Source organism: Aquarana catesbeiana, linkage group LG13 (assembly GCF_042186555.1).
Source record: "Aquarana catesbeiana isolate 2022-GZ linkage group LG13, ASM4218655v1, whole genome shotgun sequence".
In the NCBI taxonomy this organism is placed as follows: domain Eukaryota; kingdom Metazoa; phylum Chordata; class Amphibia; order Anura; family Ranidae; genus Aquarana; species Aquarana catesbeiana.
Window position 1 is genome coordinate 89,933,142 of NC_133336.1, and position 17,690 is coordinate 89,950,831.

The following is a 17,690-nucleotide window of genomic DNA, read 5'->3' on the forward strand; positions in this document are numbered from 1 at the left end:
GATCATCTTAGTTGTACATTATTTGTAACAGCTATCTAGATATTGCCAATCCCACCAACTAAACCTAGCTGGATATGGGCCTGGTGGGTTGAAGGACATACCATTACACCAAAGATGCAATTCTTTAGCACCTTTCATTCTTCTTTACTATGCGTTTTGCATTGTGCAGCCTCCTTCTTCCCAAGATCCCATTCGTTATTTTCCTCATATACCCTCCCATGTTGCTTTCCTGCATGGCCACCAACTTACATTGTCAATAAATAGGGCAGGTAATGCTGACAGAAGTAGGATTGGGACCCAACTGAATTGACGCTATGATACTATCAGTGTATGGAAAACTACATATTGTGTCATAATGATGATCAGATAGCACACACGTTTTTTCATACCAAACACAATATGGATACATTTAAATACTTGTCTGGAATTCTTATGTTAGATACAGAATGTGTGCCCCATACAATGCGTAATAATAGCTATACGTAAAATGATTACCCGTTAACACTCTTTGACAGAATCTTCCACACATCTCCATTCACACAGAAATACATTAACATTCCACAGTCAGGATTTTTATGACTTGGTACCTCCAATGAATTGGCATAGTCATGAAGCTCAAGGTACAGCAATCCACGATTAACAAGAACTTTAACATCAGCTTCTTTCCATCCTCCCAGAAGAAGTACAATAGCATAATCTTTCAAAGCCTGGAAAACATGTAGAACAGAGGAATCAAACATTACTTCTACTTTTTATTATATATCTGATAGTATGAACCAAGCAATAAAAATGTGTGTCCTTCAAGAAAGGCAGGAATACACTTAAAGCTAAACTCCAGAGAAGCAGCTTAGTTAAAATACATACTGTATATGGTAGTTGTTTTACCTGCCAAGGAATCTGTTATTCTTTGCAGCCAGATCTTAGATGCATACAGCACAGCCAGATAGCATAGCCAGATGCTTGACCTGCACTGATAAGTCATAACCCTTTCCTCCCCTCCCCTCGTCACCCTGTTATGTGCAATACCGCAGAGTTGCTTGCTTCCATTGCTGACTCTCTCTCATGATGCTGTGCAGGGGATTGAAGAAAACGAATATAAACCAAATTCCAGAACTTACACCAGCTGCATTTAAACACATAATTCTTAGTTAAAAGAAGAATATGGACAAAGGTTTTTAGGCCATACTTCTCTTCTGGGTCACAGAAGTGGCTATGCCTCTCTGTGCTTCATACAGGTCATCACGATCTCTACAGCCTTCCACACTATCTGAATGAGGATACTTAGAATTAGTGTGATGGATGTATAGCTGAATATTTAGAGACCGGATTTACATTTTCAACTGTATCATTAGCCAAGACGGCTGCAATTGACCGTGCCGGAACTGTTGGATACTCATAGTAAGCCAATTAAGGATAACCAGTGCAATCACCATTGAATGGCCTTGTTTTTTTCAAATGTTCTATACAGCCGAATTTGGTCTTCCTAGCCTGCCATATTATCTGAACCTGTGACTTTCAGAGCTAGTGTACTGTGTCTATTGCAAAACATTTGGAAGACCGGATCTTCTTGATTATCAATTCACCAAACAATGGCAGCAGAGAACCTTTTTTGGAATGCTTGAATAAGTCTATCTATTTCTTTATGGCCTTTCCTATACTAAACAAAGGGAAGTTTGTTTATCTCTTTCTTGATCATATGGTTGCATGAACATGTATAAGTCCTTATTTGGAAATAATTTTTTAATGAATTAGAGCACCTTAATACAAGAAAGGAGCTACAGTGTGCAGGACATTTTATAGCAGTACCATTGTCCATTATCCCTCCCGGGTTGGGATTACATTTTTGGAGCTGCGGGGTCTTATGTGCAGCGTCTTTTAAATCTGACAACGTTGTTTATTATTACAGTGTATTTATTTATGAATGGTTACATTGTAGGAACGTCATCCACTCATGGGGTACTAGTACCGCCCTGGTTGGATTGACCAGTGATTTGTATTTCATCAATAAAACCTTATAGTTTGTTTAAAATATACTGTGGTTGATCCTCCCTTTGATTGCTTTCCGGGGACATCCCTTTGTCCCACCATAACTTTTTTTTTCTTTTACATATAGTCAACTGCTTTCAGGGAGGTACCCCGTCTTATTGACGAAACGGTACTTTTTTCAATATTATATTGAACCAATGTGGATTTCGTTATTTTTTTTTAAGTAGTTTACCTTTTAGTTTGCACCCAATATGGATGAATGGCACACAGATACTAAGTAAAATTGCACAACTATTTTTGGTTAGATGAAGGTAAAAAATAACATGTGGAGAGCCATGGTAAGATGCTTGTTTTAACAGTTACAAACACTATGGTATCTGCGTCCCAGTAACACACACAAAACAGATGCAGAGATTGTCAGCAATGTTAGCGGCACATTGGAGTAGTGCCACCAATAAGGTTGCCACTCTAAAAAGGCTTACGTTACTGGAGCAGCATCTGAGTAGAGGGGACAGGTTAAGGACCTTCGGTCACCACATCATGCACAAGTGACAGTGGTTGTTTCTCAGCTCAATAAGTAGTTTCCCATCTGGGTTACAATTTGCTACCTCTCTCAAACTTTGGATTTTTAAAGAACACTCCCCCAGTGGTAGTGGCAGCATATCAAGGGCAGCATCCTCAGCTAAATCTGTGTCATTCTAGGACTACCTTCTTGGCCCTCTTTAGCTGTTTCCACTATTACTGAACCCATTTATTGGGCGTATAGTGGGGAATTTACTGTCCACTGGCAACTGCCCACTATGCCCAAACAATAAAAAAAAAAAAAGGCGTGTACCCAGTTGCCCAGTGGACCATATGACTATAAGCCGACACAACGTCACCCACATGTTGGTACCAGCTCTCCCAAAGCCCCAGTTACAGTGTCCGTAGCATGTTCAATAGTGTGTAACTGAGCGCTCACAGACCCCATTAGCCTACGGGTGGTATAGAGTAGCATGGGACTTACAGATTCCACACAGACAGCATAGTTTGGAAAACACCTGAGACTCAAAGTTAAGGCCTTAATCCATCAGAACTCGTCTAGGGCACCCATAAGGCTGTATCACATGGTTCCAGAAAAGCTTAGCTTTGGTAAGGGCAATTTTATCTTTGGTGGGTTCCACAACAACAAATTTCAAAAACTGAGCCACAAACACTAAGGCATAGCAAAGCAGAAGCTGTCACTGTTAGGAAATCCATCGTAAGAGGTTTAAAAGGCTCCAATGTGGTGATTGTCATTGGGGTAGTTTGTTCTGGCATGGCTTTATGCAAGGTACATGTGGTGCAGGCGTAGCAGGCTTGTTGTACTTAACCCGATAGTCCTGGACACCAAAAGTATCTCCTGACTTGGGATTTTGTGCAGTTCACCCCAAAATTCCTTATAACTGCATGCAGTAAGGCTACTTTAACATAGCAGAGCCCAGCCGTTAGCGCTACAGCTCGGGTCCTTTTTGCGGCACTTTAGCGGCGCTTTTCGGCCGCTAGCAGGGCACTTTTAACACCCACTAGTGGCTGAAGAAGGGGTTAAAAGCGCGTGTGTTGCGGCACTTCGGAAACACTTTTCAGTCAATTTGGAAGCGCTGCTCATTCATTTCAATGGGCAGGGAGTTTTGGGAAACCCCCCCAAAGATGTTGAACGTTAGGAAAAGTCCTGTAAACACAAAACCCCAGTGTGAAAAGTCACATTGAAATTAATGGGAGGCGGTTTTCAGGTGTTATTTAGAGGCTAAAATGCCTGAAAATAGCCTCATTGTGAAACTGACCTAAATGGCAAATCTTAAGGATTTTCGACTGGGGGACCATGATCTCAAGAATGTCCCATTGCTCAACAGGTATGCTCCAATATCCCTAATTTAACTGAATCCAGGTATGCTAAAGGACTATGGTCAGTGTAAACATTAAAGTAACAGTAAGTAAAGTATTCAGCGAACTTCTCGGTGATAGCCCACACAAGGAGCAAGAACTTCAATTTGAATGAGCTGTAGTTATAAGGGTTTCATTTCAAGGGTCGGAGCTGTGACTTGCGTATGCAATTACTGCGTTTGCAACCATCCTGTTCCTGGGCTAGTATGGCTCAAGCCTTGCAGACTTATATCTGTATAAACTTGGAAGGGCTTATAGTCCATGTAAGCCAGAAAAGGCACTGACATCGTGTATCGTTTCAGGGTGTCAAAAGCTTGTTATTGTGGTTCATGCCATAAAGCCAGGATGGAGGGCGACAGCCACCCCTTTTGATGTGGAGTAAGGGGTGCAGCAATGTGGGTGAATTTAGGGATGATTAGGGATTCTATAGAACCCCACCAGCCCCAAGAAAGAACACAGTTCAGTCAGTTTTTTAGGGACATACCATTTCTGCAAAACGTGGATTTTAGCGGGGTTGGGAAACTCCACTGGCCTCAATGACATGTCCCAAATATTGAATCTTTTTCCGCATTAATGGGCACTTTCTAGGCTTCAGCTTCAACCTGTACTGAGAAAGACTAGAGAACATCCAGAAAAGATGCTTAATGTGGTCTTTAGAAAAGATGACAGTATCTTCCAGGTAAATCAGAAACTTTTCAAAGTTGTAATCTCCCAGGCATCGCTCCGACAGCATCTGAAAGCTACTGGGGCATTCGTCAGCCCAAAAGGCATGCGGCTCAATTCATAAAGTCCTAGTGGTGTAAAAGTGGTCTTTTTTCAATCTTGTTCTCTTACTGGGAACTTGCAGTAGCCACTACCCATGTCCGGCTTGGCCCAAGGCCATGAGGGGCTGCTCAACGGATAGGCATCACGATGAGTACAGGCATTGAGCTTACGATAGTTCACACGGAAATACAGACTGATGTCCTTCTTGCACACTAGAACAATAGGGTCAGCCCAGGGACTATGGCTCTCCCTCACTATCCTGCTTTTAAGGATGTTGCGAATCAAGTCCTTGACTTCTTGTCATATAGCAGGCGGTATGTGTCAGTATAGTTTCTGAATTAGCGTAGTATTACCAGTGTTGTAGGGGGTGATCCAGTGCTTCTGTGCACCCATAATCCTCAGGGCCAGCAGCAAAAACCAATAGATGCTTTTCCAACAGCTGGTATAGCAGCCACTGTTGGGACAGTGGGAACTCCTGGAAGAGGATAACTAAATGATACTGATCGAGCAACCGATGGTATTGGTTAACTTCTAGGAGAAACAGAGGCTTGCAGAGGAGCACAGACAGCCTCGACCACAGGTTGGGACAAGGCAATGTAGTGCTTAGGTACTATGTAAAAGTCTGCTATTATCATCCGGTTGGGTAGGAGAATGGGGGTGGTCCACAGGTTGAATAACTGAACCAGCACCTACCCCAATGAACCTTGGAAAGGGTTCAAGCTGTCAGCCATTCTCCGGGCACCTCTAAGTCTCAATGGGGCTTGACAGAGGCCCCTGGAGCTTTCCCTGGGCCCCGATGGGGAGTGACCATATGACTTTCTGCTGTGGAGCTAACAACAACTTTTGTTTTGGCAGTGTATGATATAGAAAATGCCCACTTGCTCTGTCTGTAGCTGGCTTTCTCTATGATAGAATTCGCAAGCCCAAATAAAATTTTGATAAACTACCCTGTGTTCATTGTGGCCACAAGATTATTTCATTTTGGTTATCAGATGGGACAGGTCCAAGTCCTTGAGGACATTCATACCTAAGACCATGGGTACAGGGGGGATCACCTGACTGTGGGTCATCACTACTTATATCCACTCCACCACCTAGGCAAATATCTCCACCATCATCCAAATGATTCCTTCTACCATTATAGGCAAGTTATTGGCCGCCATCAAGGCTAACCATGATGGGTCCATGATGTGCTTGTCTTAACAATTCCAAATACTATGGAATCAGTCTCTCAGTAACACAGTCAACACAGATGCAAAAGTTCTCAGCACATTTAGTGGCACCCTGGAGTAGTCCAAGCACTAAGGTTGTCACTCTAAAAAGGCTTACATTACCAGAGTAGCATTTGAGTTGATGGGTGGCTGAAAGGCAGAGTAGCAGTGTAGTGCACTTGAAGGAATTAATCTAAAACCTTTATCACCACACCAAAGTTTAAGATGTAGCAGAGCTGGCAGTGGTGTCCTTAGTCTGTCCCTCCTTGTAAGAAACCTCTCCCTAGAGCTAAATAATTTGTTCCTATCCAACGTGGATCCTGTCTGTGCTCTATCCACTGCTGCTTTACGCCCACTAAAAATGGCCACTGAGGTCATCCAGTGTTGCAGGGTTTAAGTTAGACTACTGCTCCCCTGCTGACCCCAACAGAGGCTGCAAAGGAACAATGTTCCTCTCATCCTCCATTCCCTCTGTACAGAGGCCAGCAACACAGCGCCACCTACAGAGGGGAGGGTAAAATAAACCAGCCTATAAGCTGACAAGATTTTTAGCAGGATTGGTAGATATTCTTTGTACTTATCAAACAGATATAACAAAAAACTTTCCATTAAATATTTAACAGAACAAAAGGATCCAAATAAGAGAAATTCATTACTCTTTAAAGGAGAAGTACAGCCAAAGCTCGTTTGGCTGTACTTCTGCTGTGGGTTATAGGAGTGCAGTTTGTTCTGAGAGCCCGTCCAGACTGGGGAAAGATTGCGATGCATGGTCACCAGCATTCAGACTGGGGAAAGATTGCAATGGCTGGACCGGCACCAGGCTCAGCCTCTCACCGAGGCAATGAGAGCCTGAGCCAGCCGCTCCTGCCCCTTCCACAGCCAAGTACTCCAGTGAGCATGGGGGGAGGGGCAGAGAAGAGAGTCAGTGATCGACAGTCAACAGCTCTCTGCTCATGGAGAATTGAGCGATCAGGGTTGAAGCCGCCAGAGGACAGCTGCGGCATCAGACCAATGCTGCATCCACATAGATAAGTAATATTTCTAAAAAACAAAAACTAACCTTCTCTTTTAAAAAAGCTTTGGCTTAAAATATGCATATATTGTAATTATATTGTATGCACAGGCTGCAGTCTTGAAGCTTTTTTTCATATTACTTGATTGATGGGGTTTTGGGGACGTGGTGATCATCAGAAATCTCCTGTGTTATGCCCACCTGCTCTGATCATCTGACAACAGTGTGACAACAGTGTGTCTGCTATATACAAGGGCACAGCTAAATGCAGGTCATTGCAAGTGTTTTATTCTATTACCTGCATTTGGCTTCAGCGCACAGTGCAGGGTTGCTGCAGCAGACTGTAATAGACTGTAATAAAACTGATTGAGAACTATCATTGAGAACTACCCCAGCTAAACTAGGGTGCAAGAATATATCTACAAGGCATGGAAAATGAACCCCCATAAAGGAACTCCTATAGCTCTATTTCCTAAACAGTGTGTCTTAATTTTCTGTTCCTCTGTTACCCATTTATATAGAACCTGTTTTGCCTTCTAATACATACCTGAATGTGTGCTGCTCAATCATAGTTACCATCCTCCTGCCACAAACTTCTGAAGCATGAAACAGTCAGAGCTAGAAAAACTGCAATTTTTCCTGGGGAAGAAAATCCCTGGACAGAGCCATATCCAAGATCAGGTCCAGATACTCCAAGTGCTAAGCCAAGGGCCAAGGATTTGCCAAACAAACATTCCCCATCAAAGGGCATACACTAAAGACACTTCTTGCGAGGACTGCATATATAAACCAATGGATCTGTCTTATATGAACTGAAAGGAGATCCATCCTGGAAACCCGGTGAAGGGTATCCACAGCCCCCCCCCCCCCCCCCCAGGGCGAAGAAGGCCTCAAAGAGGGCTTCTAATCTCTTGCCCACTTCTTCCTTGAACACAGGAATATCATCAACAGAAAAATAAATTGACAACCATTTTAAGTCTTCTATACTGTATCCAAAACTGAAGGAAAGGTTTTGACTATACAAGCACTTTTACTTACAAGTAAAATACTTGTATACTCGTATACCCTTATACCCTCCCCTGCTGCATATACTCACCTTTCCTTTGCATTCCCAGTTTTGTGCCCCCAATTTTTCCACACCACTGTCACAGGCACCTAGCAAAAGGGGTGCAGCCAGAGAGAATCCTTAGTCCTGTGTAAACTTGGACTTCCTCCTGGAGGTCGAGCTGAGTGTCAGGTGAGCAAAGAGAAGGTGAATATAAACAGCTGCGGGGGGGGGGGGATTAGGTGAACCTTTTATTTTGTCAATGTAGGGCAGGGTTTACTTTAAAGCGGAGTTTCAGACACTTTAAGCTTTCCCCTGTGTTACTTATTACATTCCCAGTAATCATCGGAAGTAATTTTTTTCTCCTATACTGTTTACCTTACTTTGCCACTCTAAAGGTCCATTTCTACTGTACCTCACTGTGGCGAGGTACATCATATCCAGCCACCCATTGGCTTCTGGGATATACAGTATCTCACAAAAGTGAGTACATCCCTCACATTTTTGTAAATATTTTATTATATCTTTTCATTTGACAACACTGAAGAAATTACACTTGGCTTTGTAAAGTAGTGAGTGTACAGCTTGTAGAACAGTGTAAATTTGCTGTCCCCTCAAAATAACTCAACACAAAGCCATTCATGTCTAAACCGCTGGCAACAAAAGTGAGTACAACTCTAAGTGAAAATGTCCAAATTGGGCCCAATTGCCATTTTCCCTCCATGGTGTCATGTGACTCTAGTGTTACAAGGTCTCAGGTGTGAATGGGGAGCAGGTGTGTTAAATTTGGTGTTATCGCTATCACTCTCTTATACTGGTCACTGGAATTTCAACATAGCACCTCATGGCAAAGAACTCTCTGAGGATCTAAATAAAATAACTGTTGCTCTACATAAAGATGGCCTAGGCTATAAGAAGACTGCCAAGACCCTGAAACTGAGCTTCAGCACGGTGAACAAGACCATACAGCGGTTTAACAGAACAGGTTCCACTCAGAACAGGCCTTGCCATGGTCGACCAAAAAAGTTGAGTGCACGTGCTCAGCGTCATATCCAGAGGCTGTCTTTGGGAAATAGACATATGAGTGCTGCCAGCATTGCTGCAGAGGTTGAAGGGGTGGGGGGTCAGCCTCTCAGTGCTCAGACCATATGCCGCACATTGCATCAAATTGGTCTGCATGACTGTCGTTCCATAAGGAAGCCTCTTCTAAAGATGATGCAAAAGAAAACCCGCAAACAGTTTGCTGAAGACAAGCAGACTAAGAACATGAATTACTGGAACCAAGTTCTGTGGTCTGATGAGACCAAGATAAACGTATTTGGTTCAGATGGTGTCAAGCATGTGTGGCGGCAACCAGGTGAGGGGTACAAAGACAAGTGTGTCTTGCCTACAGTCAAGCATGGTGGTGGGAGTGTCATGGTCTGAGGCTGCATTAGTACTGCTGGCACTGGGGAGCTACAGTTCATTCAGGGAACCATGAATGCCAACATGTACTGTGACATGCTGAAGGAGAGCATAATCCCCACCCTTCAGAGACTGGGCCGCAGGGCAGTATTCCAACATGATAACGACCCCAAACACACCTCCAACATGACCACTGCCTTGCTAAAGAAGCTGAGGGTAAAGGTGATAACTGGCCAAACATGTCTCCAGACCTAAACCCTATTGAGCATCTGCAGGGCATCCTCAGACAAAAGGTGGAGGAGCGCAAGGTCTCTAACATCCACCAGCTCCGTGATGTCATCATGGAGGAGTGGAAGAGGACTCCAGTGGCAACCTGTGAAGCTCTGATGAACTCCATGCCCAAGAGGGTTAAGGCAGTGCTGGAAAATAATGGTGGCCACACAAAATATTGATACTTTGGGCTCAATTTGGACATTTTCACTTAGAGGTGTACTCACTTTTGTTGCCAGCGGTTTAGACATTAATGGCTGTGTGTTGAGTTATTTTGATGGGACAGCAAATTTACACTGTTATACAAGCTGAACACTCACTACTTTACATTGTATCAAAGTGTAATTTCTTCAGTGTTGTCACATGAAAAGTTATAATAAAATGTTTACAAAAATGAGAGGGATGTATTCACTTTTGTGAGATACTGTAAGTGTCATCAATCCCAGGAGTCAATAAGCACTCCACTTCTAGCATTGCAGTATTTCCAAACCATAAATTATGCAATGCCAGGTGGAGATAAGTGCCATTGTTAAATAGGTAGACCAGTCTGTTGTTGCTTTTGTAGCGTTGGCGGAGAGGGAATCGGCAGCGGCAGCAACAGCAGTATTTTGATTAAACAGCAGGATTGTGGCACTGCAATAACAATGAGTGCGCCGTGCTTTGTAAGCAATGTGCATGCGTGAGATTGGGCGGTGCATGCTGGGTAGCCAGCAGCACTGTAACCCGGAAGGAGCAACAAGCGGGTTTCAGATGCCCGCACTGAAGATGGGAGCGTGCCTGCTAAGAAGATCAAAGTAAGTTATTTAAAAAACTATCTAACAAAAAAAAAAGGGAACATGTAGCATATATTCCGGAATGTATTACATAGGATGAGACTATTGCGAGAGTGTTTTTGAGTAAACGAAAATTTTAAAAAATGGTCCGGAACTCCACTTTAAAGACCAGGATAATAGCTAATTTTAGCATTTACTTTCTGTAATGTGGGAATGAATGTCTTTGCGTTTTTAGTCCATTTCTTTTCACACAACAGACCCTACAGCTGCAATTTAACATCCTTTACATTGCTGTGGCTGTTGCTTTAACTCATATACAGTAATGCCGTGTATACACGAGCGGAAAGTCTGACAGAAAAAGTCCAACGGGAGCTTTTCAGCATATATTCTGATTGTGTGTATGCCCCATCAGACTTTCTACATCGAAAATTGTGACGGACCTAGAAAGAGAACATCGTCTAAATTTTTCAGACAGAACCAATTCCTATCGGGAAAACCGATCATCTGTATGCTGTTCCGACGTACCAAAAACGACGCATGCTCTGAAGCAAGTACGAGACGGAAGCTATTGGCTACTGGCTATTGAACTTCCGTTTTCTAGTCCTGTCGTACATGTTGTACGTCACCGCGTTCTGGACGGTCGGAATTTGGTGTGACCGTGTGTATACAAGACAGCTTGAGCGGAATTCCGTCGGAACTCTGTCGGAAAAACCTTCAGAGTTTATTCTGGATGGGAAAACCAGTCGTGTGTATAGGGCATTAGTGTTATACATACTGTATATGTTCCTCACTTATGACAATCTTCCAAGGTGAGCTCTCCCAGATTCAGTTTCTTACCTCCTCATACATCTTCATCTGATGGTAACAAACTCCTCTGTTGTAGTATACAAGAGAGCAGGATGGATCCAACTTTGCAGCTGTTGTTAAATCCAGAATGGCCAGTTTATACGCCTGGAAAGAAGAAAATGTTCATTGTTTTTCAGATGTACATGCCAAAGTGATAAGCGTGATGCAAGCAATCTTACCAGTAGTTAAGGTTCAATTGAACCGTCACTATTTATTACTGTAATACAGCCAAGCTTCATATACACTAGTAATTATGGGTCTTTGTTTTTTTACTGCTAAGTCCTGAAGCAAGGGTAAAATATCCTGCAATGCCAGAAAACAGGAGGGGCAGACCACAGCTTTCTCACACAATGCAGCCACCTGGCTCTTCTATGGTCTGACACAACACGCCCCCAACACATACACACACACACACACACACACACACACACACACTGTAATGCCCTGTACACACGATCGGACATTCCGACAACAAAATCCATGGATTTTTTCCGACGGATGTTGGCTCAAACTTGTCTTGCATACACACAGTCGCACAAAGTTGTCGGAAAATCCAATTGTTCTGAATGCGGTGACGTAAAACACGTACGTCAGGACTATAAACGGGGGAGTAGCCAATAGCTTTCGTCTCTTAATTTATTCTGAACATGCGTGGCACTTTGTCCACACACGGTCGGAATTTACACGAACGGATTTTGTTGTCGGAAAATTTTATAGCAAGTTCTCAAACTTTGTGTGTCGGAAATTACGATGGAAAAAGTCCGATGGAGCCCACACACGGTCGGAATTTCCGACAACAAGCTCTGATCGCACATATTCTGTTGGAAAGTCAGACCGTGTGTACAGGGCATAACAATCAATACTTATCATGTAGCTATAGCACTGCTAATCACAGCCTTATATCGCTGACATTTTATCTAAGCAGGTGCTAAAGGCCAAGTTCACTTTTTTCTAAAATCCAGCTCCCCTACATACCAATATACCAGTAACCATTTAAGGATTAGGCCTACTTTTTACACTTGGTGTTTACGTGTTAAAATAATTTTTTTTTTGGCTAGAAAATTACCTAGAACCCCCAAACATTATATATATATTTTCAGAGGCCTTAGAGAATAAAATGGCAGTCGTCGCAATACTTTATTCCACACCGTATTTGCGCAGCGGTCTTACAACTGCAATTTTTTGGGAAAAAAATACACTATTTTGAATGAAAAAATACAAAAACAGTAAAGTGAGTCCAGTTTTTTTTTATATTTTGTGAAAGATAATGTTACACCAAGTAAATTGATACCCAACATGTCATGCTTCAAAAATGCGCCCGCTCGTTGAATGGCAACAAACTTTGTCCCTTAAAAATCTCCATAGGTGACGTTTAAAAATTTCTACAGGTTACAAGTTTTGAATTACAGAGGAGATCTAGGGCTAGAATTATTGCTCTCGCTCTAACGATCATGGCGATACCTCACATGTGTGGTTTGAAAACCGTTTACATATGCATGCGCGACTTACATATGCATTCGCTTCTGCACACGAGCATGGCAGGATGAGGCGCTTTACTTTTTTTTCTTATTAATTTTACTTTTTATTTATTTTTTTACACTGATTCAAAAAAATTTTAATCACTTTTATTCCTATTACAAGGAATGTAAACATCCCTTGTAATAGAAAAAAAGCATGACAGGACCTCATTAACCACTTCAGTCCCAGAAGGATTTACCCACTTCCTGACCAGGCCATTTTTTGTAATACGGCACTGTGTCCCTTTAACTGACAATTGCGCGGTCATTCGACGTTGTACACAAACAAAATTGATGTTCTTTCTTTTCCACAAATAGAGCTTTCTTTTGGTGATATTTGATCACCTCTGCGGTTTTTATTTTTTGCGCTATAAACAACAAAAGACCTCCACAATTTAAAAAAAAAACACAATATTTTTTACTTTTTGCTATAATAAATATCCCAAAAAAAAAATAAATAAAAAAAAATTTCTTCATCAGTCTAGGCAAGTATGTGTTCTTCTACATATTTTTGATTAAAAAAAACGCAAGAAGCGTTTATTGATTGGTTTGCGCAAAAGTTATAGCGCCTACAAAACAGGGGATATATTTATGGCATTTTTATTTTATATATATATATATATATATATATATATATATATATATATATATATATATATATATATATATATATATTTTTTTTTTTTTTTTTTTTTTTCTACTAGTAATGGCGGTGATCAGCGATTTTTAGCGGGACTGCGACATTGTGGCGGACAGATTGGACACTTTTGACACTTTTTTGAGACCGTTGACATTTATACAGCGATCAATGCTATAAAAATGCACTGATTACTGTGTAAATGTCACTGGCAGGGAAGGGGATAACACTAGGGGGCGATCGAGGGGTTAAATGTGTTCCCTGGGAGATGTTTCTAACTGTGGGAGGGGATGGACTGACTGGAGGAGGAGAATAATCACTGTTCCTGATCACTAGGAACAGCAGATCTCTCACTCTCCTCCCCTGTCAGAACGGAGATCTGTCTGTTTACATTGATCAAAGAGCGATCGCGGGTAGCCAGCAGACATCGCAGCCACACACATCGGCTCTGGCGTCGTGCCACAGGCGCACGTCTCTCACAACTTTTAAAGCAGCCGACGTACACCTACGACAGTTTGCGCAGCTGTGCCAACCTGCCGCCGTGTAACGACTGCGACTGGTCGGCAACAGGTTAATGTGAGATCTGGGGTCAAAAATACCTCAGATCTCACATTCACACTTAAATGCAATAATAATAAAAAAAAAAGTATAAATTTCCCCTTTAGGACCATTGGGCGGAAGTGATGTTTGACGTTGCTTCTGTCATCCAATGGTATGGAGTCGAGTGGGGGCCATCATTCCCTCACAAGGGAAAACATTGGAGCGTCTCCGCTGCTACTGACAGCTCCGGTAAGCAGCATGAATGACCGGAATGCGGCGGGAGGGGGGTGGGCACCTCTTCCGCCACCAGTACAAATGATCTTGCGGTGAATCCGCCGCAGAGACCACTTTTATCCAAAAGCGGACCGCCTGCCGTTTTAAAAAAATACTGGGGTTAAGGCAGCTATCTGCTGCCACAACAACGGTATTCGCCATCAAAATACCGACGTATAACGACGGCGGGCGGTCCGGAAGTGGTTAATGTACCCAGTTGTAGAAAAGTAAAAGCTTACTTTGATTTTGAGAACAAGGCCTCACCTTAGCCCTTGCTGTATTTCTTAGAAAGCTTCATCATTTGTACGTAGATTGGGATGGAGAAACCAGTAAGACACAGGAAGCCATTTACCAGCTGACCTCATTAGCACACACCCATCGCCCATCAAGTATGTTTGCACAGCTTCCCTGCCATCTCTCCACTTGTGCATTTGCCTGGCTTCCCTGGGTCCATCCAGACAGGCTCAGGTCGCATACTAAACTCCGAGGGAGCCGCATGCAGCCCACAGGACACCCCTGATATACTGCAAGGGCCTACCTGATTGAATACAGAGTGATAGATGGTGTCCTCCAATTATATTGTTTTGGTAAATCTGAAGGAGATTTTACAGAGTGTATACAATCAGAGTGTATAGTGTATGGCCACCTTTATACACCTAAAATTACCTAGTTGCGCTTTTAGTGTCATTCATTGTTAACAGCACACCAAGCAGAAGCAAACACACATTTTACCCCATGAAAAAATGGGTGACAAACGCAGCAAAACGCCAAGTAAAAAAAAATGTGCAACTCTCACCAGACCAAAAGGTTCCATGAGCTACTTTGCCACATGTAGTGCAGCCCAATGAAATCCACAGGCTGCCCTATGTGGGTCATTGGAAAAACGAGCCCAAAAAACATTCGCTCCTACTACTGTATACTAGATGTGAATGGGACCTGAAAGTGAAATTGGTGTGTTTACACAAGAACAATGGCGCTCCATTCACATCTGTGTGTTTCCAAATGCATGGGAAACCACACAGAAAATGTGCGCATTCCATGTATTTCAGAAACGCTGCAAATGTGCATCATGCTTGTGTTGTCATTATATGTTCAAGGCTCCCCAAGTGCAGCAAAAGCACCAAAAACTGCAGTAACACACCATGCTGCGCTCCCAAAAAAGTTCTGGAGTTTCTGAAGGCTTCTGGGAGATGACCTACAGGAAGTGAATGCTAAGAGACAATCTGCAGGAAATGATGGAATCTGAAAATCATTTTTAAAAATTCAAATAAACTTACACGATTTTAAACCTCCTGTGGATAAGGTAAGTAATAGAAAAGCACATTGGGATGGTTGGGCCAGAAAGGGCATTGGAAACGCTTCTATTTATTATGAAAAGTGAAATTCTGCATGAAAAGATGAATTTATCCTTTAAGCAGGAAACCATGACCATTCTTAAGCCTCGTACACAACGATCAGATTTTCGGCAGGGAATTGTGTGATGACAGATTGTTTTCCTAAAATCCGACCGTTAGTACGCTCCTTCAGACAATTGTCCAACTTTCCGCCAACAAATGTTGGATCGCAGGCTAGTAAATTTTCGGAGGACAAGGCTCTGTTGTCTGATTTTCGTATCGTGTGTACACAAGTCCGTCACACAAAAGTGCAAAGTACAAACACGCATGCTCGGAATCAATGCTCACCAAACAACGCATTAGCAAAAGGTGCCCAAAGGGTGGCGCCCAAGAGATGAAATTCCATGTAGTACATCACTACGTTCGTGTTTGCTGGCCGACAATTGTGAACCGTTTGTATGCAAGACAAGTTCCTGGCACACGCCCTTCGGACAAAAGTTTGACGCTCTGTTGGCCAACAATCCAATCGTGTGTTCGAGGCTTAAGCCACTGGGAGCTCCTTTGGAAGGGTTATCATTTACAAAACCTCATGCTTAACCACTTGACGACTGCCTCACGCTGATGTACGTCAGCAGAATGGCACGGGCAGGCAAAATCACGTACCTGGTACGTGATTGCCTTCCCGCGGGCGGGGGGTCCGATCGGACCCCCCCCGGTGCCTGAGGCGGTCGCCGTTGGTCTGGCAGCAATCAGAGATGAGGGGGAGGCCATCCGATCGTGGCCCCCCCCTCGCGATCGCTCCCAGCCAATGAGAATCTTCCCCTGCCTGTGTGTAGTACACACAGGCAGAGGATGTGATGTCATCTCTCCTCGGCTCGGCAGTTTCCGTTCTTGCGCCGAGGAGAGAAGACTGTAATGTAAGTGCACAAACACAAACACACACAGTAGAACATGCCAGGCACACTATACACCCCCGATCCCCCCCCCGATCGCCCCCCGATCACCCCTCCCCCCCCGTCACACTGACACCAAGCAGTTTTTTTTTTTTCTGATTACTGCATGGTGTCAGTTTGTGACAGTTACTGTGTTAGGGCAGTTAGTATTAGCCCCCTTTAGATCTAGGGTACCCCCCTAATACCCCCTAATAAAGTTTTAACCCCTTAATCACCCCCTGTCGCCAGTGTCGCTAAGCGATCATTTTTCTGATCGCTGTATTAGTGTCGCTGGTGACGCTAGTTAGGGACGTAAATATTTAGGTTCGCCGTCAGCGTTTTATAGCGACAGGGACCCCCATATACTACCTAATAAATGTTTTAACCCCTTGATTGCCCCCTAGTTAACCCTTTCACCACTGATCACCGTATAACCGTTATGGGTGACGCTGGTTAGTTCGTTTATTTTTTATAGTGTCAGGGCACCCGCCGTTTATTACCTAATAAAGGTTTAGCCCCCTGATCGCCCGGCGGTGATATGCGTCGCCCCAGGCAGCGTCAGATTAGCGCCAATACCGCTAACAACCACGCACGCAGCATACGCCTCCCTTAGTGGTATAGTATCTGATCGCATCAATATCTGATCCGATCAGATCTGTACTAGTGTCCCCAGCAGTTTAGGCTTCCCAAAAACGCAGTGTTAGCGGGATCAGCCCAGATACCTGCTAGCACCTGCGTTTTTCCCCTCCGCCTGGCCCAGTCCAGCCCACCCAAGTGCAGTATCGATCGATCACTGTCACTTACAAAACACTAAATGCATAACTGCAGCATTCACAGAGTCAGGCCTGATCTCTGCGATCGCTAACAGTTTTTTTGGTAGCGTTTTGGTGAACTGGCAAGCACCAGCCCCAAGCAGCGTCAGGTTAGCGCCAGTAGCGCCAACACCCATGCACGCACCGTACACCTCCCTTAGTGGTATAGTATCTGAACGGATCAATATCTGATGCGATCAGACCTATACTAGTGTCCCCAGCAGTTTAGGGTTCCCAAAAACGCAGTGTTAGCGGGATCAGCCCAGATACCTGCTAGGACCTGCGTTTTGCCCCTCCGCCCGGCCCAGCCCACCCAAGTGCAGTATCGATCGATCACTGTCACTTACAAAACACTAAACGCATAACTGCAGCGTTCGCAGAGTCAGGCCTGATCCCTGCGATCGCTAACCGTTTTTTTGGTAGCATTTTGG

General features: G+C 43.6%; 1 protein-coding gene across 1 annotated transcript in view; it reads right to left on the minus strand.

Annotated features, from left to right (window-relative positions):
• Positions 1–17,690, minus strand: part of TTC6 (tetratricopeptide repeat domain 6) — a 305,088-nt gene that overhangs the window by 67,067 nt on the left and 220,331 nt on the right. The window contains exons 25-26 of the mRNA XM_073610036.1: positions 11,206–11,319; positions 588–707 (exon numbers count right to left, since the gene is read on the minus strand). Of these exons, the coding sequence (XP_073466137.1) occupies positions 588–707; positions 11,206–11,319 (234 nt within the window). The remainder of the gene's footprint in view (positions 1–587; positions 708–11,205; positions 11,320–17,690) is intronic.